Genomic DNA, 27,837 nt, shown 5'->3' with positions numbered 1-27,837 from the left:
ACTCTCAAATAAATGGACGGTAACCTTCCCTCTATTTTTTTTTTTTCTCTCCCTGTGAATTATGATTTTAACAAGTCTCCAAAGAAATTAGTGACACCACTTACGCATTATACAAGTGTTCACCGTTATGTAATTTCTTGACGGGAAAACGTAATATGCGTTATTTTAGAAAGAGAATCGCTAAGCAATTAAGTGATGACCTCGATTGGGTGATTGATCATGGAGAAATTCAAGGAGAATGGCCACATGCTGGAAAAATTACTCGCCTACTATTTGAAACTTTGGAAATGGAAGACTTCGAAACCGATCAAACTTACAAAACATTGTCACCCTTGCAACTAACACTGGATTGTTATGTGAAAGGGAAAATCAGTAAACAGTCTATGGTCATGCTACCAACGAAAGTGGCTTCAGAAGTAAATGAAGTGTGTTGGAATTATCCACTTATGTTGGCAAAGATTTCTAAGGGGGTATATAGTGTTTTGTCAGAGATGTTCTTAAGTGATTTTCAGGCCACAATATCCCCTTTGGATATCCTTCCTAAAACCATGGAGCATATTATATGCCTGAATGCAGAACCCTTGTTTGATATTGAGTTGGAAGATCCTCAAATCCATGATGGAGATGCACAATCGAGGTCACGAACAGCCTTATTATTAGAGTACTCAACAGGATTGGATGAACTTAAGACAATTCAATTAGAGCTTTCAATGGATCAGGTGGCCAAAATATCTGCATTGGCTGGTGGTCCAGACAAGTTTTATAATGCTTTCTGTGAACACATTTTAAACACTACACACATTAAATTGACCACTTTGCATCTGACATCCCTAAGTTGCGATATCCTTACAGTGTCACTGGAATCAGGCAAAATAAAGGTATATATAGATGAACTATAATACGCTTCCAATGCATGTTTTTTAAAAAAAAAATCAATTAGTTTCGTGGAGATGGACCAAGATATAGTGCTTACAAAGTGTTGTATCATTTGCTTGAAATAGCGTATTCAGAAATTAGCGATTTTAGCTGGGCCTAAGTGTAAAAAGTTGTTGCTAATAAAAGTACCTTCTTATTTTTATTAAACTTGACAGTTCCACATACACATAGATTAGCTTTAGAAGATGAGATACCTGGGAAATAAAGTATACATGGGATAACATTTTTAAGAATAATGCACGCATACTATTCGTTTAAGAAATCCCCATTCCGTGATATGATCCCATCCATATCGCCAGTTTTGTGCTTGGAGTCTTCTACCACACTCCTTTTCAAGCTACTATCTCGTTTCTGTCTCAAATCTTTTTTGACCTCGGTAGCAATTCAATCAAATGATTGAGAGGCCAACTTTGCGAGGAGAGTTTTAGATTGGGTGACTTTATAATAGAATAACATAAATTTCGAGCACAGTTAATAAGCGTTGCTCCGATGCATATCGGCCCGTGGCTCAAGTTTCTCTCAGGTAGAATTGCAACTGTACTCGCTCTATCTGTACTGTGTTGTAACAGCCCATCGTTTAAGAGACAGGGTCACTAAACAATTTTTGATCCTTCTTCATTGATATACTGTGCAGGCAAACCTTTATAAATACGGGTCTCTTAGGGACAGCCAAATTTTCTTAGGGACAGCCATTTTTCTTAGGGACGGTCAGGGTGCACGTAGTCGTAATGTTGGGATTATGATACTTTAATAGATATCAAGAGGTCAATAGAGCTTAACCACTTGAAATATATACACATTTATCACAACCAACATAGTTTAAACTTGTATATGTATTTCAAAGCTAACTTTCAGCTTCTCGTTTGGACTTTACATTAATATTTCTGCGTAAGATTTAATTCAAACGAGCTCAAAGGCGAAAGAGTGATAATAGAATTGTCAAAATAAGTATAAATCGTTTGATGTACATTTATTTGTAATTTTTACATTGTTTTTTGATTGTATATCCTTGTTCCCATGTCTACAGAACATCCAAACCATAGATCTTACGTTGCGACTACGTGCACTTTGGCTGTCCCTAAGAAAAGCGTTATAAATATGTTAAAATCAAAAGAGTATTTTGGTAGAGAAACGTTTTTATGAATGTGTTTCCGGAATGATATTCTATTGCTTTAAAAAATACTCCAATTCTCGTTCCTGGTATGACTGATCCTGTAAGCACCAAGCGGGGTTACATGCCAATGTGTCCCTTATTATTTTCCAGAACTTAACCAATCTAGCAATTTCAGACTTATGAGTAAATTAATCCGAAATAAGCTCAACGGTATTGAAAGTATTTCGTCCAGTGATATATTGCTTGTTAATTACTCTTGGATATATTACTCAGCATTCTCTTAATCAATTAGGCAATTGCTGCTATCTAGAAACCCAAAGATGGCCATTTCAGAAAAATAGCCAGAAAAATACACAGCCAATTGAGTTTTAAAAAAGTGACCAACATTTTCAAAAAGGTTATCCAATTGACGGTGGGTTGCACTGTTTAACTTAATAAAAAAATCATATTATTTTATTCTCCATTTTAACCCTTTTCCCAAATGACAAAAGAACCACATCAGCCACCAAAAGCTGTAAATATTATCAGGCCTAATCCAAATTACGGCTTATTAAATAATACGACAAGTACAAGTAGTAGTGGTAGTAGTAATAGTGGTTCGATCGTGCAAAAGAGAACTGGTTCAGTGGCTTCCTCTACCACTAGAAAACTAAGAGTCAACAGTACAGCTACAAAACCATTATTAAATCTCTACCACCCACCCACAAGAAAACCCTCATATGATGACTACCATCGCTCTACTGTATCTTCTAACAGACCTCCCATCGAGATTTATAAACCTCAACAACAAAGAATGCCAAAGTCTTATACTTCTCCATCTCTATCGAATGAACAAATACAACCAATACAGCCTATAAATAAGCCTATCTCCCGTCCATCTCATCGCTCAGTTTTAGGGCCTATCAACACTCCCGTTGCTATAACATCAGCTCAGAATGATAGATATCATGAAAATACTAGCTCAGTTGAAGTTATAGACGATAAGACCTCAACGGTAGAAGACACGATCGATGACTCTGAACAAGACGACGAGGACGATGAAGACGATGAAGAAGAGGACGAGCAAGAAGATAATGAAGAGGAGCCTATAATAAATGAAGCACGAGTTAATCGAAAGGTAATACCAAAAAAAAAAAAAGAACCCCCACCCCCGCATTTCTAAAGGTGTAACTGTATTTTTAGATTGCGGATTTGGAATTATCAATCAATTCATTACTTTCAGTAAATGCAATGCTTGAATCAACAGTTAGAAAGCAGGCATCACAACTAAGCCAAATGAAGATCAAAATGTTATCTGGCGGGAGCGTGGATATAATATTAGATGAGGAGGTGCCTATTATTGAGGTAGATGACGATAAGGAAGAGGATTGGGATCAAGATTTGTTATTTCAAAAGCTACGTAAAATAACTGAGCAAATGATCGAACAAGGGCAAAAATCGATCGATTTCGAGTACAAAATTTTGGGTAGAGTGTTATCAAACTATACACCACAGGAGGAGGATGATGATGACGATGATGATGATGAAGGTATGGAAGGGATACGAATAATTATCTATGTATTTCTAATATGTAACTATAGAAGCAATAGCATCATTGACACCTTCAACATCAAAATCTACCCCATCAAACGAACCTCATACTACACAAATACCCGCCACATCTATACCACTTGCTGCAAGACCATCCAAACTTGCAAAAAAGAAGAATAATATAATTTAAACCCTTTGCATATGTCCCCCCCTAATTTTTTTTTTTTATTATTATTATTTATTTGGTTAAACCGTTTTAAACAAGTGTTTATGGAAAGATTTATATCGCAACTAAATGGTAAAAGAAAACTGCGTTTCGTCGTCGCAAGCATGACAAGCTTCGATCAAACATTTTAAAAGGGACGTTCTTTATATCATTTCGCTGAAATCTTATTTTTCTGTGCGCAGAGTGCTCGATGGTTTTGCATTAACATAATGAAATTCGGGTAAGCCAACAAAGATTTTTTGACAGGTCCACGGCCAATATAAAAAATTGAAACCCGTCTTAATTTGAATTACTTTAAATTCAGACAAATGAAAATTATTTTCAGACAAGCTCAAAATATATTTTCAGAAAAACGTAAAAAATTATTCAGAAATATGATAATAAAAATTCAGACGACCTAAAGTTTAAGGCATTTATCTCAGTAACTTTCAATAATGTCCTACTCAATCAACACTATTTTCTGTATTAGATAACCTCACAAACTGTCTTGATTCTTTGGGCTAGAGTGTCCAAAATGAAAAGCTTTTTTTTTTTTTTTTTTTTTTTTTTGATTTACGACCAGCGTCCATCAATTGGATTTAAAAATGCTGAAATTAAGGGCTTATTGTAGCCTCTACCTTCTATTAAATCAACTACGTAATAAGAGTGATGGATTTTTCAATTATCTACAGCGAAATATAGGCTGTGCTTGTTGTGTCTGTGTAGGACATCCATGAAGTTTTTGACGTAAGTTGCAAAACGATGCATAGTTGTACCTTTATTGGTGTCATCCATTTTAGTCTGTCTTTTTTTATATTTTATTTTTTATTTTATTTTGCTGGCTGGAGAAAGAGAATAGTTGTAGAAAAGGTATGCTCTTTAGTAGCATCAGAAAAATTATTGATCTTGATTAAAATATCATCTTCATTTTGTTAAATATCTGCCCAGCGCTCAAAGATTATAAAAAGAAATGAAACGGAAAAATGAAGACGATACAACTGCAAGTTCATCGAAAAGAAATAGTAAGTATTAAAATCAAGCCCAACGAGACATCGTGTGTGCTTCTTACGCTTTTAAGAAAATGCTAATATTGATAGCTCTGATATACCTATGTTGCCAACATTTTCTTCTACTTCGTTTGACAATCCTGCCATTGGCTTATTTGCTAGACATACTCTTAATAGTCAGCCTCTTGGAAACCCTCCTTTTGATAACCTTCCTGTTGATGATCTTCATCTTGATTATCCTAACCTTGGTTCTTTTTCCAGTACACAACCTCTGATTTTTGAAAAAAAAGTCCAAACAAAATAGACAGAAAACGCGCCTTGGAAGACTTAAGGTTGAAAACCCAAAGCAGTACAAAAAATACATGCCTATCTTGTAGATTAGACACACACTCAATATTAGCAAGTAGCTTATGTCCAAACCACAAGCAAAAAGAAATAAGTCACGGCTCTGACGAGAAAGAAGAGACATTTGCGATCAAATGCCCTTTAAAGAATGCATGTAGAGGCACAAGACTTGATAGTTCGATTTCCTCAGTGGCGTCTTATACAACAAAAGTCGCAATGGCCCTCTACTGTTGAAAAAAATCAAGTTTTCGAACTAATAGTACAGCAGCCAAGTGGATGTAATCTTCAACAAAGATTGAACGAAAGGGTGTACATCATGGAAGAAACCTAAACCACTGTCGCCTCGAAGGCTTATGTTTATCGAAAACTTTAAGAACTGGTATTTACTTCTACGCTCGACAGGAAAAGCTTCGAGTCTTTACAGGAAATAGTTTTGCAGTGTTCAAGTAAGTGAATTGTCTATAACCGCTTTTAATTTAATCAAATTGCATATAGAGAAATTGTGTATACTGATAGGTATTCGATTTATTTTCTTTTTGCTTGACGGAAAAGAGATAGAAAAAGGGGAAATCTTAAAAAACGGCATGCAGACTATCTTACATTCAAAATGGCTGTAATATTTGGGGAGTATATCCGGGTGTCAATTCCATTCTAACTGCTGTAGATACGTTTGGAAGAGTATCACCATTTTTGTGGTTTTGACGATGCAAGTTTAATACGGAGAAGCATCAAAACAACGCATGGCTCAGTTTACAAAGATTTCAAATCTAAGTTCATTAAAGACATCTGATATCGAAGATTATGCAAGAAAGACTTATTCTTTATCATGGTGTGACAAGGTATTACAATGAAGATAATTGGTGAGTGCAACACTTCACGATCACTTCTATAAGTATTTAACCAACGATATTCACATAGGTCATCCGAGTTAAAATTTAAACCCTATGTTCTAAAACAAAAAACCGTCCATGAAATATGCAAACGTTTGATACACGGGAGCAGCAAGTACAATTAAAAGGCATACACTGAGGTAAATAATCTGTCTGCTGGAAGCAAAAAATAGCGTCCTCCTGCTCCTCTTGAACACATTGAAAAACCTAACAGAACAATTATTGCTTTTGGCGATGGAATGTTTAGCAGCAGTATGAAAGGAACTAAATCGGCTCCCATTTGTCTTATCAAAAAGGCTTTGAAAAGCACTGTGGAAAGAGTTTGGAATTGGTGTTGGTAGATGAGTATGCAATAAATGTAGTAACCAAAAGGTTAAAACGAAGAGTACATGTAGTATTAAAATTCTATCAAAAGCATTGTAATATTGTATGGAATTGTGACAGTATGGCTGCTCACAAAATCTTGGACACTTTCTTACTTGCTGCAAAAAGCAATAATCAACGTCCCCATATTGTTTTGCGTCAAGATACAACCAATTTAAAACTTGTAGTATAATTGATATTACTCTTTTATACTCCCTTACAGTGTAATTTGTATCAGTTGTTCAAGTTTAGGAGAGGTATTAACTTTTTATATCACAAATAGTTCTTCAAAGGTAATAAACTCATGTTTGAATTTGACTGAAAATTAATTTTGATTCGTCGGATACAACACCAGCGTTGTCTGAACTCCAAGTACGAAAACTGTAAAATTTAAATTGTTCAACCGCGAGGCGCGATTTTTTTTCTCGTTTTTTTTTTTTCTAAAACAAGTATGAGTAATAAAGTAGTGCATCCATTTTTTCAGCTACAAAAAAAAAAGTTGCTATCCTTAGACTCGTCTCCAGAGAATTCGACTGTGAAGAACTTATCAATAAATCAATCATCGAACCCACTACCGCCTACTAAAACACCAAAACCCATAAAACCTCCAAAGACCATAGAAACGCCAAAAACCTTAAAAACACCAAAAACCGTAAAAACACTAAAACCCATAGAAACACCGAAACCCATAGAAACACTAAAGACCACAGAAACACCAAAGACTACAGAAACACCAAAGACTACAGAAACACCAAAGACTACAGAAACACCAGACACACCAGACACACGAAAACGTTCAAGCAGATTAAGAAATGTGGATAAACCAAAGCCCATATACAAAGAGATCCCTTTTGATTTACCAAAGACAAAACTTCGAGCTAAAAAAAAGGCATTAACGCCACCCCCGCCACCGTCTCCATCGCCACCGTCACCACCATTACCATCACCCACACCAGTTGCCAAAGTATCGGCTATTGAACATGTACCTGCAACTGCTAGCTGTTCTACACCGTACTATACACCTATCGTCAAACCTAAATTTTATTCGGATACTTTAGAATACAAGGCACAAAAGCAGCATGAGGCCTTATACAATTTTTACGGTTTGATTCCTACAAAGGATAAAAAATACGATCACGAATTCTCCCGTTTCAACCGCGATGTCTTTGGCAATGGCCACATTACCCAAAGACCCGTCGTACAGTTAGAGGATGAAAACCCATTTACAAGAAGAACGTATGAACCAATGGATGAATCAATTGAGCCAGGATTCTTTGCCAAAAAAAGAGCAAATCTCAATCAACAAAAAGTGAAGAAGCCCACGTTTAATGTGACTTTGACCAATGAAGCAGAATTAAGGCAATTTCTGGATCGTTCATTTCCTCAATGGCACACGTTTTCTTCTTGTGTTATTCTATCACAATTAGTATTTAATAAATCCAACGCGAGAAAGACCAATCAGCAAAAGTCGTGGATAGATACATATCGACCAAAATCAGTGAATGGGTTGCTAGGAGACCGAAATAATTATGTTTATTTAAAAGATTGGTTACATCAAATGAAAATTGCACCCATGTCAGCCCCCAAGCCTAATGGGGATGGAACCAAGAAACGTAAGATCACCAAGAAAAAGAGGTTGGTGGATGAATTGGGCGAATTATCTCTAGATAATGATAATGATGAAGACTTTATGCCCATCAAAAAGTCAGCTAAAGAGTTAAAGAATGAATCCATCAAATCCAATATTATTTTACTCTCAGGAGACTGTGGAGTAGGAAAGACAACGTTGGTTTATACGGCTGCTGAACAATTGGGATACGAGGTGTTTGAAATCAATCCTGGGTCAAAAAGAACTGGTAGAGATATCATGTCTATGGTAGGTGAAATGACAAAGAGTCATTTGGTGGCATTTGGTTTACCACAGAAAATAGAGGACCCTGTATCAAAAAAACCAAAAAAACGTAAGTTGAATCCTTGTTTATCTTCCAAGACATTGAGTAAAGAAGACGATGGGCTTATGAAGCATTTCTTACGTAAGAAGGATCAACCACCACCCATCAAAAGACAGCCATCATCAGAACCAAAACAAAGTTTAATCTTATTGGAGGAAGTCGACATCTTGTTTGATGATGATAAAGGGTTTTGGGCTTCGATCATTGAGCTATCGCAAAAAAGTAAAAGACCTATCATTATGACATGTAACGGTATGTAAACTCGTCTATTATAATGTGCTTTTCAATTAATATTATAAAAAACTTAGATCCCAATCAAATTCCTTTTGAGAACCTCTACCTCCAAGTAGCTCTTGATGTAAAACCTCCATCAGATGCAGAGCTACTGCCATACTTATGGTTAGTATGCTATTCTGAAGGGTACGTTGTGGATCCTGCTGATCTGATTTGTCTCATGGCGTTTTTGGGAAGAGACATTCGTCAATTGATACAAACATTAGAGTTTTACGTCAAAAACGACCAACCAATATTTGATGCCTATTTAGGAATCAACTCTGATGAGCCAATAACAGAAATGAAATTAAAGTGCATCCCGTCGAGAGTAGCTGTTGACACGTTTCGCTTAGCAAGGTGCTATAAAAATATGGGTGATACGAAAATGGGCAGCAATAGCGATGATGATGATGATGATGCTGATTTCGATCAAATAGTACAAGCGTTAGATGATAACGCACTGGCCGATTCGTGGCTTGGGTGGAAGGGGAATGGAAATATGGTAAGGCTTGGTTCCAAATTCTATTTTTTGATCTGTAAAAAAGAAAAGACTAAAATAGTTTTTTTACTTAAAAAAGATTCATGATTCCGCGAAGGATCAAATTTCAGGGTTCACGACCTTAATGTTAGAAGAGGACGAAAGCAGCTCATCCAAAGGCATATTAGATTACGTCGAATCGACTGCGGCGATTGTAAACAGTGAGGCAATGGTGTCCAATGTTTGGAGTAATGTGATATTGGATGAATCAAGCCATTGGGATGAAGCTTGTGACGCAAGGTAAAAGTCACATATCTAGATTATCCAAACAAAAGAACTAATTTTAGAGTAGGTCCAGAAATTTCGATAATTATGTCGATGCAATTGCAAAATTATTATCGCCCAATATGATGTATCAACCTAATGAATATATATTAATGATGGATTATATTCCGTATATTCAGCAAATGATTTCCGCTAACAGTAGGGCTAACGCCGGAAAGACAAGATCAAAACGTAAAAGGTTGTATTTGCCTTTGAGTGATGACAACGTGGAAGTCTTGACAGACAGCCGGTCCCTTTTGGATGAGGTATGTACAAAAAGAGACATGTTATTTTCTGTGTACTAACCTGCTTGGTATATTTTTAGACTGAGTTTTGGATCAATAGGCTTTGTAGACTAAAAAAAGATTCCAGAAATGCGTAGTTTAAAAGGATTCTTCCAGATAAAGCTAGTGTTTGTGTAAATAAAACATATCAAACGAGATGCCTTGGCTTATGGTTTTATTTTTTTTAAGCAGTTGCGGCTGATTATTTTTATTTTTTTGCCCCTTTCCCCTTTTTCTTTCTCTTTTTTTTTTTTTTTTTACTTTTTTATAGATTTTTTATTTTTGATTCTGTATTATAAAATGGCGCTTGAGCAAAGTCACTCTGATTACCGATGTTACAACTGTCAAAAATCTTGTATTCGAGGAGATCCGTGTTTAATAAGAGCGGTTGGCAATTTATACCACAAGCAGTGTTTTAAATGTAACGTAAGTAATATTTTTGCCACTTTATTCCCTCGGTCAGCGGTAGGGAGAGGATATATCGGAAACAAATTCGGCCATGTACACGAGGGGAAGGGGGGTTGGGGATTATTTTATTTTTATTAATTAAACAATTATGATGAATATTCACCTTTTTCTTTTTAGTCTTGTCAAAAATCAGTGATTGATAAATTTTACATTATGGATGATTCACAAACAATAGTATGTGAAAAAGATTATTATCAACAGAGCAATTTTAAGTGCCATCAGTGTAATCAAGCAATAACAAAAGATAATTACGAAGTGATTGGCGCCTATAAATATCATGGACATTGTTTACACTGTCCAGGTTGCACCATCGTTAAAAATTTACCCCCATCAACTACAACTGATGATAATCCAGAAGAATCATCTGAAAGATTTGATTACAATGGCCGCCCTTATTGCCGGTATCATTATTCGTTAATTAAAGGGACTGAGTGTGTCGGATGTGGTCAAGCCGTCCTTTGTCAGTATATGGATAATAATGGTAAATGGCATCCAGAATGTTACATGATTATGAAGGTACTATCATTATAAATGGTAATTCTCGGTACTAAAGTTTATTATAGTATTGGCATGTTTGTTTAATCGATCTTCGTCCTATTCCGCAATGTAATGTATTTTAATTTTTTTGATTTTTTATTTCCTTTTTCTGTTACTTATACGCGTTATAGCTGACTATAAAAGTAAAAATCAACTGATATCGATTCAAAACGACATACAATATACCAGATGCGCCCTTTGGAAGGAATTGAGCACGTTTGAAGATACAACCTCCAAAATTTTATCCAATATAGTATCCTTTCACCAATCACAAGACTATGTACAACAATTTAGTTCATGTCAATCATTGTCGAAACAAGTGAACATTATTTTTTCTGTTTTGGACCTGGTATTCAAATATTTTACTCGTATGTTTACAAAAACATAAACAAATAGCTCTCCTTTTAACGTACTTACTAATTGTAGATCTCTCATGTGATACACCAACTCAGAAACTGTGTGATCAACTAGTCTATTTTATAGATACCTTATGTCAATCAAATAACCATCAAGATGTTGAAAGTATGCTAAAATTAGCAGCCATATTATCACAATACATTAGAGATCTTGTAAAATTAAGTTTGCAACAAACAATTATTTTGGTAATTCGGACTTTTTTATGTCACATTACACCCCTTTAACCACTATAATTAACAGGAACGAAAAAATAATAACTTAATCGATCAACTTCTAACAATATACACTACCAAATCCACTACCGGTACAATGGACCTTGCTTGTTTAAGCCGCGGCTTACGACTTGTAGACTTGGCAATGACAAGGCTAGCCTTTGTGTCGAATATAAAGCCACATGAAGGTACTTTGTCTGATCTTAATTGCACATACTTTTTTTATTCTAATCATATTGGTTACACCATAAACTATATATAGGAAAACAACCTGATGAAACAGAAACAGTATTTAAAGAGACAACGAGACCTTCTCTCTTTCCTGTTTCTCAACAAAATAGAATGGTGAACAGTACATCTAATATACATTTATTATCAAAAACGAGCTCAGATGTATCAACAAGCTTGAGTAGATCGAAGTCGGTCTCCCGAAAGCCCAGTTCCAGCCAATATTTACCTTCCATTCAACAAGTGGAAATGACGAATAAAACAACTCCAAGTAGAATGGATACTATTAGAAGAGCTCTCACAACACGTTCGAAAAAAGAGTCATCTTCCATCTTGAGTAGATCGAACAGCATTTTTTCCGCCGGCGGCCGCCGTGATCAAAAGTCCTTGAGTTTACAGAACCCTTCAACACCGCCATTGTATATTTCGCTTCCGGATGTTGAGCAGCTGCACACTACTCCACCTCTTTCTCCGCCATCTGCAAATCAACAAATTTGGATAATTCCAGCACATTTACCTGATTTGACGCAACAGCAAGACTGTATTATACGTCACATTGCTGCTCTCTGTATCGAATCACATGTGGACGACTGTATCATATTGGATGACCTATTGAATCTTATTGAAAACAAAAAACAGGCCACATCTCTTTGGGGCAAATTAAAAACACATATTTTGACGCCGAACGAAAACACACAAAACCCATTCAATGCGATAACGAATAGCGAGAAAAAAATTGGCGTTTCATTAGCAAATCTAAGCAGTGGCTCGTTAAATAATCAGCAGCAAGTATACGAAGTACGTGATGTACCCAATTTTGAAGACTGGAAAACTCATTGTCCATCTGTTGTCTCTTCGTTCTCTTCGAACTCACTTGCTCCTGCGTTTCTTAAGGATTGCGTGTTATCGATGATTGGTCAAGGTAAATATATTAATGTATAAAGGTTCGATTTGATATTGATACTGCTGTGAAATAGGAGTGAATACCGAAGGTATTTTTCGAAAGAATGGCAATATACGCGTGTTAAAAGAAATGTGTGACCAATTGGACGAAAGTCACAGGGAAGATTGGATGGATTTTTTCGGAGAACAGCACATCATTCAACTAGCAGTCTTCATCAAGAAGTACCTGAGAGAGTTACCCGAACCATTGCTCACCTACAAGTTACATAAACTTTTTCTCATGTCAAATGACAAAGCGGACGATATCGCCATGATTCATTGTGCTATATGCATACTACCAAAAGCTAATCGTGATATTTTATTACTGGTGTTGGGCCTTTTAAATTGGGTCGGGAGACATTCTTCTGAAAATAAGATGGGGTTTGAAAATTTAGCTAAAGTCATGGCACCAAACATTCTGTACTGCCACAAGAAACAATCTGTATCATCAGCCGTCGACGTGTCGCTATGTCATGGGGAAATCCGTGTAGTAACCACCATGATTGAATTTTACGAGACCCTTAGCAAGGTATGCATCATGATGATTTTCATTATGTACATAAACTAATCTGTATTTGTTAGATTCCAAATGATTTCACAGTGCTTTTGGAACACCCGAAAATGGCTGAGTTTACATGTACAAATGCGATCGATTTAACTTGCTCAAAAAGCTTTGTGAGAACTTTCGATAGCTTATTAAAGGTCAAAAAAGAAATCACATCATCTGGTCCCGTATTACCTCCATCTCCTTCAGCATCTACTCTGTAACAATATCACAACACGTATATTATCTTGTGTTTTTAATACCCCCCCCCAACATGCTCTCGTTTTTATATCACCATTCCAGTATTTCTGTATATTTCTCACTCTTTCTTTTCATCCACACTGTAAACAATAGTCTCTCTTTCACCGCATATGTATAGTAATAAAGATCATTCCCTTTCTTTCTTCTAGTTGTTTTTTATTGGCTCTGACCTTATTATTTTTACATGGATTCATACTTATTTTCACACATGGCAAACCATTCGGCATGCTCTTCTGTGGTATGCTGTTTAGCAATATTCACAACCTCTCTGGAATACTCGATATATTTCTTGACTTCTTCTTTCATAGTCATGACATCTTCATCATAGATTTGGGATACCAAAACATCAGTCTCGTCGACCAATTTACGAGCACTTGCATATACATCATCTAACCATCTAACAGGACAATGCTCACTTTCACGGATGCAACGGCGTTCAATCTTTTGCATGATGAAAACGGTCATGTCCACTAACTTAGCGCATTGTTTAGCGATTTCTAATTCTTCCTCTGATAAATCAGTCTCGTCATCCTCTTCCTCATTGTCATCAAATCCTTCTGATTTATCTTGACCTGTGGCAATCTCGTGAACTTCTGATTTAGCATCCTTGAGATTCTCAGACATTGATTTCCAAGCTTTCAATACAGCTTCCTTGTTGTCCTTGGGAAGATGCTCCATGTCCTTGCAAGCGTCCCAGATGGCAGCGGTGGGTACCATGTAAGAGACTTTTTTGCGGGTTTCCTCTTCATTGTCCTTTGTCATAAAACTGGAGCAAAGACTGATAATACCTTGTAATAATTCTCGGGTGATGGCTTTGTAAGCGTTCTTGTAAACTGTTCCACTGCTGCTGGGAATAGTGTTGTAAAATCCGACCACACGATATAAGGTGTTGCTCACTTCACTAATCATATGAATGGAATCCTCGGGTTTACGGGGAGGTTTACAGGATAAGGTGAACTTTGTGGCATTATGAGAAAGAATTTTCCCCAGGTTGACTGTTGATTGAAGTAAGTTATCCTTGTTATAAAAAAATACAAACTAAAGATTATGCCACTTACCCATGGTCTCTTGGAACGAAGCGGTGCTGAAATCAGAGCTTTCGACCTGTCTATCTTTTTTCAAGTCTTCCAAGTACACAATGCACATGTTACAACATGCTTTCAACTTCTCTAAGTTTCAGGTCGAAAAAGTTAATTACGGATCAGGTCGCTACATCCTCAGTGATTAAGGTACCTTGAAAATCGTCTTCGGTGGGCATTTTTGTCATATTTTAAGTGAAATAAACAGTTTTTTCGTTTTTTTTCTTTTTTTTTTTTTTTTTTTTTTTTTATTGAAAGGGACGGTTTTCTGCGGAGCCCATAAAACCAGCTTGACATCACGAAACAAGCAAAATGGCAGGTGACGAATTATGATGTTGATTTCATGTCAGTTCCGAATTTTCTTTATTTTGGCAATAAAAATTGATTCGTATACTTTAAAAGTCTAGCAATATCAGTCTAATGGTCCTATTACAATAATTTTAGTCGCACATTGCAAAATGTGGTGCTTGGGAAAACGGAATACTGTTGATGAACACGATAATTCGGATGAATTTGCGAAGTTGAGGAGCTAAGATAGTTGTAGTAGGGATAGTAATTATCATAAGTTTCTTTGGAGGTCAAAAGTATATAAACGTGTCAATGATAAAATGCTATTATATAGAGAACATATTAATGAAACGGAAGTTGTGGGTACAATGCTTAGTGGCAAAAATGCCCAAGGTGGTTAAACACTTGGGTATATACAAAGGACAGGCAGACACTGGGGCCCAACAAAGAGCTTCGTCATTCCTTTGGGAATGTCTTGTGTAGGATTACATGATCTAATACCTTGAGGCTGCCAGATTTATGTAGAGGATACTTTTAAACTTTAAATAATAAGATATTAGTGTCAAAGAATTTAAAAAAAAAATATAGGCGTAGTATTCTGTAAGACAATAATTTCAACTATATATAAGATAATATTTTGTTTACTACTTAGTGATGCTTTGAGACAACCAGATAAATATTCAAGAAATTCATTAAATCTAGCAATGGAACCATTAAATGTTGTAAACCATTTCCTTTTTGGAACGCATTGGGGATATATTACATTTTTTGTTTCCAAATCATAGACATTTGCTTTGTTCGAGTTGAAAGATTCTATTTATTATATAAGAGTTTATGCAGGCGGCTAAATTTACCAATAGTTGTACCCCAGCAGAGAACTGTAGTCGAGACGTGTGATCACGGGTACAGACACAGTCGTGGGTCTACCAGGGAGCCAGCCCATGCGCCATCAAATTAATCAACTATGGTCAGTACGAGTAGCGGGAAGATACAAAATAAAATCAACCGAGAGTTTAGGTCGACAGGCCTTCGACAAAACCAAGGGATTATTTTGCATTAGTGTATCGTGCAGTGTTTGTCTATCAATTTGAAGCAGCGTGTTGAGTTTTCCCGAGCTAAGACTTGTAGGGTCGGGAGGTAGGCTGGCAAAGAGACGGTTTTCTTTCAATTGACATGCTAGTCGCGACCTTGTTTGCAATATGGTTTCCAAGAGCTTCAGGAGACTGTCCTCAGGGAGGTAGGAGGTACGTGTACAAAATTTGGTGATTAACACATCAATACGCCAAGAGACTGACGGTATATTTGTTAGTAATTTGAGGGCTGCAGTTGACGATGTTGAGGATATCATAGATATAATAGTAAAGTTAATTGTCACATCACATTATGGATGGATAATAAATATAAAAGTTAATCATGAATCACGCATTACCCCACTTGTTCTCATCCTACCGTTGGAGTCTGTACATAGGGCACATCCCTGTGTCGAGTAAATATTTATTCTGCAAAAGCAATACAATCGAATGGGCCTGGACTATAGAATATTAATAGCTCCTGAGCACAAATATTACTCTTGTCGTTTGATGTTATAACTGTTGATCCCTCTGACTAATATTTATATACTCAGTATGGAAGGGCTAAAATTAAAGACATGTTGATTATTTACTATCACCAGATTATTACATCATGATCCAATAAGGCGCTTACTATTCTCCCTAGAACTATCCCAGTTCTTTATATAAATATCCATAGTTTTTTCTCATAGACCATCAATTCATTTTTTTTTTAAATACGTTTTGAATTATAATTTTTTCGTCCATAATAAAAGTGGTATCCAAGTTCTAACAGTATCACTTTTGGTTTATTTTTTATTTTGTTCTCCATGCAAAACAGACGACGTAGGGTGACCACCAACCATGAGCCGTAAGCAACGATCTTGTAAATTTTCAATTGCTTTAAGATCGGCAGTAGCGAGGGAGGAGATGGCAAGGCCGTATTCAAACATGGGACGAACAAACGTCTTGTACAAGCGGGAGCTAAGCAGCGCGAGAAACCAGAGCGATTATTCCCCATCCCGTGGAGAGTAGCCATAGCTCCGATGGTACCTTTAACGCGTTATGTGGTCAATAGTTTATTATCTATACCCCGCATGCTAAATGGAATCCCTAGATAGACAAAGTCTTGGACCTGAGGGAGAGCAACACCGTACAAGCTGAGGGGAGGACGAGGGTTAACGGCATCAATCCGGTCGGAAGGATGGTTTATGGCAGCCCATTTCTCAGGTTTCAAACGGTAACCGAGATGGTGTGAATGAGCAGCAGCAGAGTCCAGCATATGTTGTACTTCAAATCGAGTGCCTATAATTGCAACATCGTCAGTAAATAGTTGGGAGTTTCAAAAATACCGCTTTCAGAAGAGCTTTCGGTGTTGAGGGTTGGGTTGAGGGGACTTGGACACGGACTTTTCCCCGACTCGACTTGGTTACATTCCTTCCTTATTTCAATCTGGAATGAAATAGTTAACGTTTAAAACGGGTTGATTTCCAAAACAGTCTACTTCCGCTCCTATCCTGAGTTGATAAGTTTCTTCGCTTTTACTTTTGCTTTTTTTTTATTTCCGTAGTTTATTCTACTAAATATAAAAACCCCAAAATAACCTAGAAATCAAAACCCAAAAACAATTCTATGTGACTGCCTTACAACATACACGAAGTAGAATCATCATAATCCATACAAAAAAAAAGAACATACATGTGTCTAACAGGTTGGAAAAATGGAAATTGAATGTTTTCATATTTAGAGGTAGTATTACATTGAGACATTCATATGTATACTGCAGAAATTCAATAAATTTAGCAATGGAAGGTTTAAAGCTTCTAGAATATTTCCTTTTTGGGAAGTGTTGTGAATATATTATATGTTTTGTTTCCAAAATCATGATAAGGATCTGACTGTCTTTTATGTTTACCTTGTGTAGAGTACGAGAATAAACAATATATAAAATGATGGTTCAAGGAGACTGTAAAGACTTGATATCAGATTATACAAACAGAGAGAAGAGATTAAAATGCACTAGTAAGCAATGGAAAGCTGCCAAAGAAGTTATGTATCAAAAATAATAGAATATAAAAAATATAAACTAGGAAAAAGATAACCTTTATTCACTATCAATAAAATAAGCTTTTATAGCTGTCAAAAAAAAATATACACAAAAATATAAATACAAGATCAGATCGACCATTGTCAAACAAATAAATCATAAGTTAAAAATACGGATAAAATAAATGAAAGTATAAAAATAAAATGAGGGAATGAAAATAAATCAGATGTCAAAAATTCAAATAATAACATCCAAGAAATATTCAATACGACAATAGCTCCTCTTCTAACTGCGACAACTAGCAAAAACCGATTCTCTGGATTTATCAAAAATAGAAGATGGATTTCTCAAACTTGACGTGACTTCTAGAAAATTCATTCGGACTTTTAACACCAGATCTTCCCAGCGCAACAACAACAAGAAAAACAATTTATTCCTTAGACACCACTGAACTTCTTCCTCGCTCATTTCGACATTAACCTTCATAACACCTTCCAAAATCTTCAACCACCTTTCTCCTACTTCTTTACAATATATACTGTAAAACAAACACGTGAAAGTCACGTGTTTTAAGACTTCAAGCGAAACACAAGACCAAAATACGACCGTATCAAGTACCCCCCGCCGAGCTTGAAGTCCCACCTTTCAAAATGAAAGGTCAACAAAGCCAAAAGTATTAACACGAGAGTTCAACCACGACTGCAATTGTTCATTTGCCTTTGACACACCGACCTGTGGCACCATATGCTGAACCTCCTTGTTATACGCCTTTAGTAAGTCGCCATTCACTGCATGCTTCAACCTTAGACTATTCTTCCCAGTCAACCAGTAAGTACCATTTTGGTTCACCTTCATAACAGTATACGGTCCTAACCACTTATCAGAAAACTTAGTCGTTGGGACTACATCCTTCAACAAAACTTGATCACCAATATCAAACTTTTTACGAAAAACGACACGCCCATCATAACGCTCCTTAGCCTTCTTCTTTCGCTCATCTGACCTTAACCGCGCAATTTCACGAACTTGAGCCAATTTTTCTTCAACCAAAATAATTCTTTCACGCAATTCCTCTTCTTCTTCGCCAATGACAAAATCAATACGTGGAGCCACCCAAACAGCAGGAGTTCTCATTTCATACCCAAACAACATATAACTGGGAGTATAGCCAGTAGCAGAGTTCTTGGAAGTACGAATCACCATTAACGCCATGTCTACATACTTATCCCACTCAGCCGTATTTTCTCGATCTCTAGCAATCTTCGCTAACACCGAAACCAGAGTGTAGTTTAAACGTTCACACATACCATTACATTGAGGTCTATAGCTCGTCGTCATTATATTCCTACACCCAAGCTGTTTCAAAAATTCATGAACGTAAGTAGATATGAAATTTTGACCTCTGTCAGAAAGAATCCAACGTGGAACACCCCAATCCTTAACAATACTAAATAGAAATTCCCCCGTTGTTACTTCATTTATATCGGGTACAGCAACTGCAACAGGCCACCTCGTCAAGTAGTCAATACCAGTCAAAATATACTTGTTTCCACGCGTAGTAGATTGAAGAGGACCAATAGCATCAATACCAACCAAAACAAACGGATCCTTAGTAGTTTTGAATATGACACCCGGATTTGTACGAACATTCTTGATACGAGCACGAAATTGACAAGTATCACACGATTTAACCACAGACTCGACTAATTTACGACCATCATGCACCAAAAAATTCTTTACCACCTTATCCAACGTATTTGAGATTCCCAAATGACCTTCTTGATGTATGTCAGTTATTTTCTGTAAGGCGTTACCTTCATGTAACAACTCTCTTCCAGTTTTCTTTTCAATCAATACACCATCATCACCGATCATCAACAAATTTGCACGATAACGGATTCTTCGAGAAATATCCTTGGTAGCATCTTGCGGGTAGGACCCATCAGTCAGAAAATACAATAAAGCCAAATACCACGGTAAAGAGATTAACCCCATCACGACGAATACAGAAATACAATTAAACAACACCAATTTAAAGGGAGCTTTAATCCAGACTAGAAAATGAGAATATCTAGACAACTTGAGGGATGGATAATTTAAGGGAAAGGATCCAAAGTAAGAAGGCAAAGTGATTATAATATTTTAAAGAGAAGAATAAAGATAAATTTTATTTTAAATAAAAATGAGAACTATTTATACAATCTTAAATTATAAGATTCATTTCCAATTTTGATCGTGCCATTATTTTTTCTGTCAAAAATAATCAGACCACACAATGTTTTGACACATTATACTATCTTAATAATATCATCAAGATTACCAATCTCGAGATCCACAATTTTTCTTGACAAAGGATCTGCCGGATTTTGCTTCCCAGGACGATACCGGATCTCAAAATCATAATCCATCAAACACGCCGCCCATCTTGATAACTTGGGAGTACCCTTCGGATTAGCAAACACGTAGATCAGGGAGCTATGATCTGTAATCAGGATAAACTTCTTGCCCTTTAGCCAATGCTTGAAATATTTAACACCACAAACAACACTCAACGCTTCCAAATGGTGAATCGAGAACCTTGTTTCACTTCCGTGAAGACCACGAGAACCATACGATAAAACTTGCTCATTTCCCAGAGTTTCCCAGTCATCTACTTGACTCGCAATGAAAGAAATTCCCTTATTTGACGCATCACAAGAGACACATTGTACTGCCGTACGGAGAGGTGAGGATAGAATAGGAGCCGTAGCCAGAGCGTTCTTTAACTGATCAAAGGAGGATTGTTGTTCTGGACCCCATTCGAACACACAATTTTTCTTGGTCAATCTATTCAACGGTTCAGCAATTTCACCATATCGATGGACATATTTACGATAATATCCACTCAAACCAAGAAAACTTCTTATATCCGTAGCATTTTGAGGTTCAGGAAAATTTTTGATTTTGATTACGTTCCTTTCACCAGGACAATTTCCACTAGCACCAAGAACATGACCCAGATATTCGACCTTATCTTCGCCAAAATGACATTTCTTCCTTTTTAATTTCAGATTTGCCTTAGAACACGCCTCGAACAACAACTCCAGATGTTTCTTATGATCTTCCAAATTTTTTGAGTAGACCAAAATGTCATCCAAGAACACAGAACAGAAAACACCAATATATTCACGAAATATACTTGACATCACACGTTGAAATTGGCAACAACCATTCGTCAAACCTTGAGCGAGCCTCTTGTACTGAAAAGCACCTTTACTAGTAACAAAACCAGTCACCTCAGCGCCATCCTTGTCAAGCTCCAATTGATGATAACCACTGGTACAATCGAACGTAGAAAATACCTTTGCATCACCTACAGTTTCTATAAGTTCATTTACAGTAGCCGTAGGAAAGTTTTCCTTAATGATCATTTTATTTGCAGCTCGAAAATCTACAACAGGTCTCTTCACACCAGTTTCCTTTTTGTTCACCAGAAACAAACAACTTGACCACTCACCGTTTGACGGCTCAACAATACCAAGATCTAGCATTTCCTGCACATGAGCATCCACCAATTCTTGATCAGACCAACCCAAACGAAAAGGACGATGGCGAACCGGAACCGCCTTTTCAACAAGTCGTATCTTCGCCGAATAACCCTTGATGCACGTAAGTCCAGAAACTTCAGAAAAGCAATGTTTATATTTTTCAACAACACCTTTCAACGGCTCAATGACATTTGTAGAAATGTTGTTTGCATTGTACTCAAAATTTGCATTCTTGTCATAACCCAAGTCACCTTCTTCAGCATCAGGGATCAAATCATCCTCCAACGTGTTACAATATTTTTGACTTGACGCCACAGAAAAGATCTCTTGTTCTTCCTTGGACCTCTCAACACCACGAATAATTCTCGAGGTACGACCTTGAACACGCACAATACCCTTGGAAGTAGGAACCTTAATCTGCGAATTTTGAATATCCAAAGAAATACCATAGGCTTGGAACCAAGGAATCCCCAAAAGACAAATATCACTATCGGTGTTCATTTGAACCGCCATATGCTCAGGACGAATCTTGCCCCCAATACAGATAGGTACGTTCATAACCACATTTGACATGGAAGGAGTATTATTATTGTTGAAACCGACCAAATGCAAGTTATCACCATTAGGTACCAAACCCAACGAATTACAAATATTAGATCCTAAAATGGAAACCGAAGCACCCGTGTCAAAAACAGCCTCTAGCGATTTACCATTAATTTCGATAAAACCTCTCAAAGGCGAAGTAGACTTCATACGTTGCAGATCATAAGGATAACCATATACGGACTCTAACTCACTGAACTCCAAATCAGACACTTCACCAGAAAAAGAAGACGAATCATAATCAGACCCTTCCTCCAAATCAGAACCTGACAAATTACTTTCAGAGTCGACTTCATTTACAAACACCGTATTATCCACAGCTTCGCCAACGTTCGTTACATCATGGACACCAACATCCATCGCATTATTAAAACTGATATTTGGACCAAAAGGATAATTTGCATCTCCAACAACTACACCAGCACCAGGAATAGCATTAACACCACCAGAAGCACCAACACCACCAGAAACACCAACACCACCAGAAACACCTACACCACCAGAAACACCAACGCCACCAGAAATACGAACACCAGAAGACACCTTCTTCTTTACTTTACTTTCTTTGAGATAGCGAATACCATCAATCATTTCAGCTGCAGCTTCTTTATCTAATGAAAGCCACTCAGCAACAGAAATTCCTGATTCAGTACCCATCAACTTAGCCCAAATTTTTGATCTCTTGAATTTTACTGGGAGACGCCTAGCCTTCGGACGAGTCCTTTTCTTAACTAACTTCTTATTTCCAGTCAAGACCACAGGAACAGAAGGATTCACCCCAGGTTTCTCCAACTCAGAAGTAGCTCTTCTCTTCACACCATTCGCAAGAATTTCATTCGTAACGATACCACTCTTCGCTACTACCGTCTCCACCAGTTGTACTTCTTGGCCACCTTCTTGATTTATTGATTGAGGATTTAAATTTGTAGGAGCAACAGTCACCTCGTTTACTGTTGCTCGTTGCCTTTTCCCGCCTCTTCGGTACTTCCAATGGGAACCGCATTGCTACCAGTAGCAGGAGTAGACGAAACTTGATTTTGATCACGTAAGTACTTGGGGCATTCATATTTCTTATGTCCATCATCACGGCAATAGAAGCAAACAAAATTATTTCTTTGAGGAGCAGAACCATTTCCAACATAAGGAACATAGGGCTTAGGAGAAGCAGGCTTGGACGTAACATTTTCATTCAACTTAACAAGATTGATGCTGAGTTGTTCTAACTTGGCCACAAGAGAAGACATATCCGTGCTGGCAACACTAGCGGTATCCGAAAAATCATTTTTGAACGTATGATTTTGTGAAAAATCGGTTTTCAAATCACCAACAGGACCCGAACCAACAGCACCAAGACGAACAGGATCATACTTCAAGAAACTTTTCTCAATTTGCTTAGCCTTAATCTTAGCCGTTTCGAAAGAAACAGGAGTACCATCCTTTTCGACTTCAAATCCGATATTTGGACGAATAGCAGATAAAAATGTGCGAACTTGAAAAACTTGACTTTTGGTATCCAGCAACTCAAACAACTCTTCCATCTTCAAAGCAATGTCATCGATACTATCTTGCTCGCCTTGTTTCATGTTTTGCAAAGAAAACCACCATTTGTCTTCTTGGTCAACTAAATATTGTTTTTTAAACAATAGGACAAATTGGGACCAGGAAGTAGCCTTAATACCAACAACATTAAACCATGTTTCAGCCTTCTTTGTTAGATGATCACCAACCACGAAAAGAGCTTCTTCATCTGAAAGTTTAACGGATTTCTTATAGCGTTCCATTTTCTTCAGCCAAACATACGCTTCGTTTCCCATGTCTTCACCGACAACTGAGACACCCGAAAAATCCTTTGGCTCGACAATGCGCCAATTTGGTTTCTTGATAATTTCTACTTGATCAGAACTTGGAGGAGCCATTACAAAAATAATAAAGAGTACTATAAAACTTGAATACGAGTCAATAACCTTCTCTGGTAGATCGGACCACTTGATAAGGATCTGACTGTCTTTTATGTTTACCTTGTGTAGAGTACGAGAATAAACAATATATAAAATGATGGTTCAAGGAGACTGTAAAGACTTGATATCAGATTATACAAACAGAGAGAAGAGATTAAAATGCACTAGTAAGCAATGGAAAGCTGCCAAAGAAGTTATGTATCAAAAATAATAGAATATAAAAAATATAAACTAGGAAAAAGATAACCTTTATTCACTATCAATAAAATAAGCTTTTATAGCTGTCAAAAAAAAATATACACAAAAATATAAATACAAGATCAGATCGACCATTGTCAAACAAATAAATCATAAGTTAAAAATACGGATAAAATAAATGAAAGTATAAAAATAAAATGAGGGAATGAAAATAAATCAGATGTCAAAAATTCAAATAATAACATCCAAGAAATATTCAATACGACAATAGCTCCTCTTCTAACTGCGACAACTAGCAAAAACCGATTCTCTGGATTTATCAAAAATAGAAGATGGATTTCTCAAACTTGACGTGACTTCTAGAAAATTCATTCGGACTTTTAACACCAGATCTTCCCAGCGCAACAACAACAAGAAAAACAATTTATTCCTTAGACACCACTGAACTTCTTCCTCGCTCATTTCGACATTAACCTTCATAACACCTTCCAAAATCTTCAACCACCTTTCTCCTACTTCTTTACAATATATACTGTAAAACAAACACGTGAAAGTCACGTGTTTTAAGACTTCAAGCGAAACACAAGACCAAAATACGACCGTATCAATCATAGAAAGTCGCTTTGTCCGAGTGGTTAAGGAGTATGACTAGAAATCATATACGCTCTGCGTGCGCAGGTTCAAATCCTGCAGGCGACGACATCTTTTTGACAAAATTTCGATTTTGTAGTTCGTGTAGCTGGATTTTGTGTTAGAGGGTTTGTAATAGCTGTTATTATAAATAAAGTTAAATTTTTTATTGAATTATAGTCCTGCTATGTCTAAATAGAAGCTGCACGAGCTTAGTCTAAAACTATGTTAGCACTAATAAAATTTTAGTCATGTAAGTTTATATCTTTGAGAAGTACATCATTTGACCCCCCCCCCCCCAATACATTATATGTATCTCGCATTATCTACTTTTACTCTTGCAACATGATTTATAATGAGTTAAAAACCAAAAAAAAAGTATTACAGATACATTGTCTTCGGCTTACTTATGCATCCAAGTATATATCTATAAAAACTTAAAACGTACAATCACAGCCAATGATGAATGTTAAATAAATATTAAATCATTTATTCTAAAATGGATTTCCAAATATCGAGAAATTTGCTTACAGTAACATAGATCTAAAACATTGTGTATAAAACATTATATGAAAACATTTTTGTTCATCTGAAAGAACAACTGATGTATCTAAGTTAAAGATAGGAATGATTTGTATTACAAATCCTTTTTCTTTTTATTAACTTTGGGCTTCTCTTCTATAGATTGTATCATTTCTTCGTAGCTATTCCAACCAAGTGAGCTACTTAACACTTGATTTAAGATGTTGGAATCAGCCATACCCCGTGTACGACCCATGGCTTGACCAATAAACCACTTGAACAATTTCGAATCGCCATTTTGGACTGCTGTAGCCTAAAAAATTAATGAAGCAGTAAGCATTTAAAACACAAGTGTGGTTTTTCACCCACCTTTTTTAAATTTTTGTTGACCAATTCGTCACATAACACTTTTAATTTATCTTTGTCCGTAATCCTGAGCCAACCTTTTTCTTTTATAATATCCAGGGGGTCGGATGTATCGTCTAACATAAGCTTGATAACATCTTTGCCCGTTTTACCTGCAGAAAAAAATGAGAGGTCGTGTCTATAAAAGGACTATATTTGTGTACCTGTGATGGTCCCATTTTGAACAAGATCGATCAAATTACCAAATCGCTCGATGGATATGGGATTTTCTTGGAAAGAAATACCTTTAGAGGCCAGGGCACCAGAGAGCTCATTTAATGTCCTTATAGCAAAAATGAGGCCCTATACAATTTTAACTTATGATATTTGGTCTTACCAATTGGCAACTGCTTTGGAATTCCTGCCCGAAGAGACCTTTAGAAAGAAAATGTTAAAACTGGTTGAGCCTATTTTCAAAAAAAAAAAAATTACGTTTTCAAAATAATCAACACATTTGTATTCATGAAGTAAAAGATTTGCGTGTGTAAGATTAAGCCCATATTGATTCATAAGTCTATCTAAGCATTGATCGGGCAGTTCTGATATAGTGTTTCCGATCTTATCAATAAATTCCTATCCACACGTTAGTTAATATTGGGTTAAAAGAAAGGCACACAATCTAATATTCCGTACTTGCGATAAAATGAGAGGAGGAAGATCTGGCTCTGGCATATATCTATAATCTGGTGCATTTTCCTTATCTCTCAATTTAAATGTAACACCTTTATCTTCATCATATCGACGAGTTTCCACTGTGATTTTCCCTCCGCTTTCGATCACCTCTATTTGTCTTTTAATTTCAGCATCGATTGCCATAGATAATATACGAACTCGATTCAAGTTTTTTAATTCACAACGTGTTCCAAACTCTTCACCAATTCTGTTCACAGATACATTCACATCACACCGCATGGAACCCTCTTCTAAATTAGCTTTTGACGATCCCACCCATTGAAGGATATTTTGAAGCTTTTTTACAAGTAGACCTGCTTCAAAGGATGATCTAGTAATTTTTTTAGCAATTGAACAGGCATACTTATGTCGGCACTACCTTAAATCGGGCATAGTTACAATTTCCATTAGGCCAGTGCCTGCTCTGTTTAAATCAAGCAGCGTTTCTCCAGGTCTCATATCATGCAAACTTTTACCAGTGTCTTGTTCCAATTGCAATTGATGAATACCAACCTTCAATGGCTTCTCTGCGCCATCATTTTCTGTCAATAATATATACCCCCCTCTCGAGATAGGTTCTATAGATGTTGTTGTGAGAAGCACATCATTGTTCTGAATTGGTTGTCATACCTCGTTGTTGAGTGATCTGATACCCCTGAGGAAGATCTGGATAAAAATAATGTTTTCGGTCAAAAGTAGATTTTTTTTGCACATTGCCTTGTAATGCAAGTGCAGTTTTGACAGCTAATTCAACAGCGTGACCGTTTAAACGCTAACAAAGATACCAACATTAGTCGAATATGACAGGTGAAAAATATATAAATAAAATAACTTACAGGTTGAACACCAGGAAATGCAGCATCGATAGTAGATACGTGAGTATTAATTAAATCGTTATAAGAAGTTGAAGACCCTGGTAAAAACAAATAAAATTAAGGCACGGATGCATTTCATTCCTCTCTCTTTCTTTTACCAGAAAACAATTTAGTTTTTGTGTTCAATTGAGCATGAACTTCAATACCAATGACAGCCTCCCAACCTTCTTTGATTGACCCTTTGGCAGTACTGAGTAGCCTTTTAGTGGCATGCAGATGTCTAGTTGAGAGTTTGCAAGTTGAAATTCTCAACATTATGCTAATCTATTTAAACGTAAGAGAATTAAAATGGCCAGGCTTGAGATTAAAAATCAGCGGGATTAAACTTCACCCTGGAATCGGGCCAGAGCTATTTTGGTTTTCTGACAGAGCGTGTTTCCTTAAGCTGAGAAGCGACCTCTAAGAGGAGGAAACAACATTTCACTTTTCCTTACAATTGCAAATGATTTCTTTCCTGTTTTTTTTTTCAAGCCAGAATGTCCACGACATGAGACCGGTTAAATTTAGCTGGGCTCCCCTCTCGTTTCGATACGTTTGTCTTTAAAAATGCATTTAAGTCAAAAGGCCATAGATTAGACAGAATGTGTTCTATTTTAGTAAATGACCTTTCATTAAGTTGCTTTAAATAGTTTATAGTAAAGTTGTGACGAAAATTAAGAGCAGACCGTTGAAAA

At 36.6% G+C, this 27,837-nt stretch overlaps 6 protein-coding genes and 1 non-coding gene across 7 annotated transcripts; 5 read left to right on the top strand and 2 right to left on the bottom strand.

Moving 5' to 3' along the window:
- Positions 1 to 3: 3 nt before the first annotated feature.
- EV154DRAFT_548079 (uncharacterized protein) lies at positions 4 to 1,152 on the top strand. Its single transcript, XM_051604791.1, has 3 exons — positions 4 to 19; positions 85 to 878; positions 941 to 1,152. Exons 1-3 carry the CDS (start codon positions 13 to 15, stop codon positions 1,034 to 1,036), a joined length of 897 nt encoding a protein of 298 aa, XP_051462150.1. The 5' UTR covers positions 4 to 12; the 3' UTR covers positions 1,037 to 1,152.
- Positions 1,153 to 2,486: 1,334 nt separating this feature from the next.
- EV154DRAFT_494763 (uncharacterized protein) lies at positions 2,487 to 4,026 on the top strand. Its single transcript, XM_051599945.1, has 2 exons — positions 2,487 to 3,167; positions 3,233 to 4,026. The coding sequence occupies exons 1-2, from the start codon at positions 2,532 to 2,534 to the stop codon at positions 3,758 to 3,760; spliced, it is 1,164 nt and encodes a 387-aa protein (XP_051462149.1). The 5' UTR covers positions 2,487 to 2,531; the 3' UTR covers positions 3,761 to 4,026.
- Positions 4,027 to 6,672: 2,646 nt separating this feature from the next.
- On the top strand, positions 6,673 to 9,426 carry EV154DRAFT_318572 (uncharacterized protein). Its single transcript, XM_051594936.1, has 3 exons — positions 6,673 to 8,594; positions 8,651 to 9,117; positions 9,194 to 9,426. Exons 1-3 carry the CDS (start codon positions 6,842 to 6,844, stop codon positions 9,395 to 9,397), a joined length of 2,424 nt encoding a protein of 807 aa, XP_051462148.1. The 5' UTR covers positions 6,673 to 6,841; the 3' UTR covers positions 9,398 to 9,426.
- A 436-nt stretch (positions 9,427 to 9,862) lies between these two features.
- On the top strand, positions 9,863 to 13,452 carry EV154DRAFT_494752 (uncharacterized protein). The gene is made up of 8 exons (XM_051599944.1): positions 9,863 to 10,685; positions 10,733 to 10,775; positions 10,838 to 11,074; positions 11,133 to 11,308; positions 11,364 to 11,523; positions 11,598 to 12,485; positions 12,541 to 13,034; positions 13,088 to 13,452. The coding sequence occupies exons 1-8, from the start codon at positions 10,323 to 10,325 to the stop codon at positions 13,271 to 13,273; spliced, it is 2,547 nt and encodes an 848-aa protein (XP_051462147.1). The 5' UTR covers positions 9,863 to 10,322; the 3' UTR covers positions 13,274 to 13,452.
- Positions 13,453 to 14,566, bottom strand: EV154DRAFT_494748 (Grap2 and cyclin-D-interacting-domain-containing protein). Its single transcript, XM_051599943.1, has 2 exons — positions 14,369 to 14,566; positions 13,453 to 14,305 (listed from the first exon to the last, which is right to left on the bottom strand). The coding sequence occupies exons 1-2, from the start codon at positions 14,454 to 14,456 to the stop codon at positions 13,491 to 13,493; spliced, it is 903 nt and encodes a 300-aa protein (XP_051462146.1). The 5' UTR covers positions 14,457 to 14,566; the 3' UTR covers positions 13,453 to 13,490.
- A 10,110-nt stretch (positions 14,567 to 24,676) lies between these two features.
- On the top strand, positions 24,677 to 24,758 carry EV154DRAFT_t17. The gene has a single exon. It is a non-coding gene; the product is annotated as a tRNA-Ser (tRNA).
- A 487-nt stretch (positions 24,759 to 25,245) lies between these two features.
- EV154DRAFT_494737 (B subunit of glutamyl-tRNA and/or aspartyl-tRNA amidotransferase) lies at positions 25,246 to 27,476 on the bottom strand. The gene is made up of 10 exons (XM_051599942.1): positions 27,262 to 27,476; positions 27,125 to 27,201; positions 26,919 to 27,060; positions 26,668 to 26,866; positions 26,250 to 26,619; positions 26,049 to 26,189; positions 25,954 to 25,991; positions 25,781 to 25,899; positions 25,581 to 25,729; positions 25,246 to 25,524 (listed from the first exon to the last, which is right to left on the bottom strand). The coding sequence occupies exons 1-10, from the start codon at positions 27,416 to 27,418 to the stop codon at positions 25,327 to 25,329; spliced, it is 1,590 nt and encodes a 529-aa protein (XP_051462145.1). The 5' UTR covers positions 27,419 to 27,476; the 3' UTR covers positions 25,246 to 25,326.
- Between the last annotated feature and the right edge of the window lie 361 nt (positions 27,477 to 27,837).

Source organism: Mucor mucedo, assembly GCF_025094135.1.
Source record: "Mucor mucedo strain NRRL 3635 chromosome Unknown EV154scaffold_9, whole genome shotgun sequence".
In the NCBI taxonomy this organism is placed as follows: Eukaryota; Fungi; Mucoromycota; class Mucoromycetes; order Mucorales; family Mucoraceae; genus Mucor; species Mucor mucedo.
Note: the sequence above shows the minus strand (reverse complement) of the source record. Positions and strands in the feature narration are given on the sequence as shown.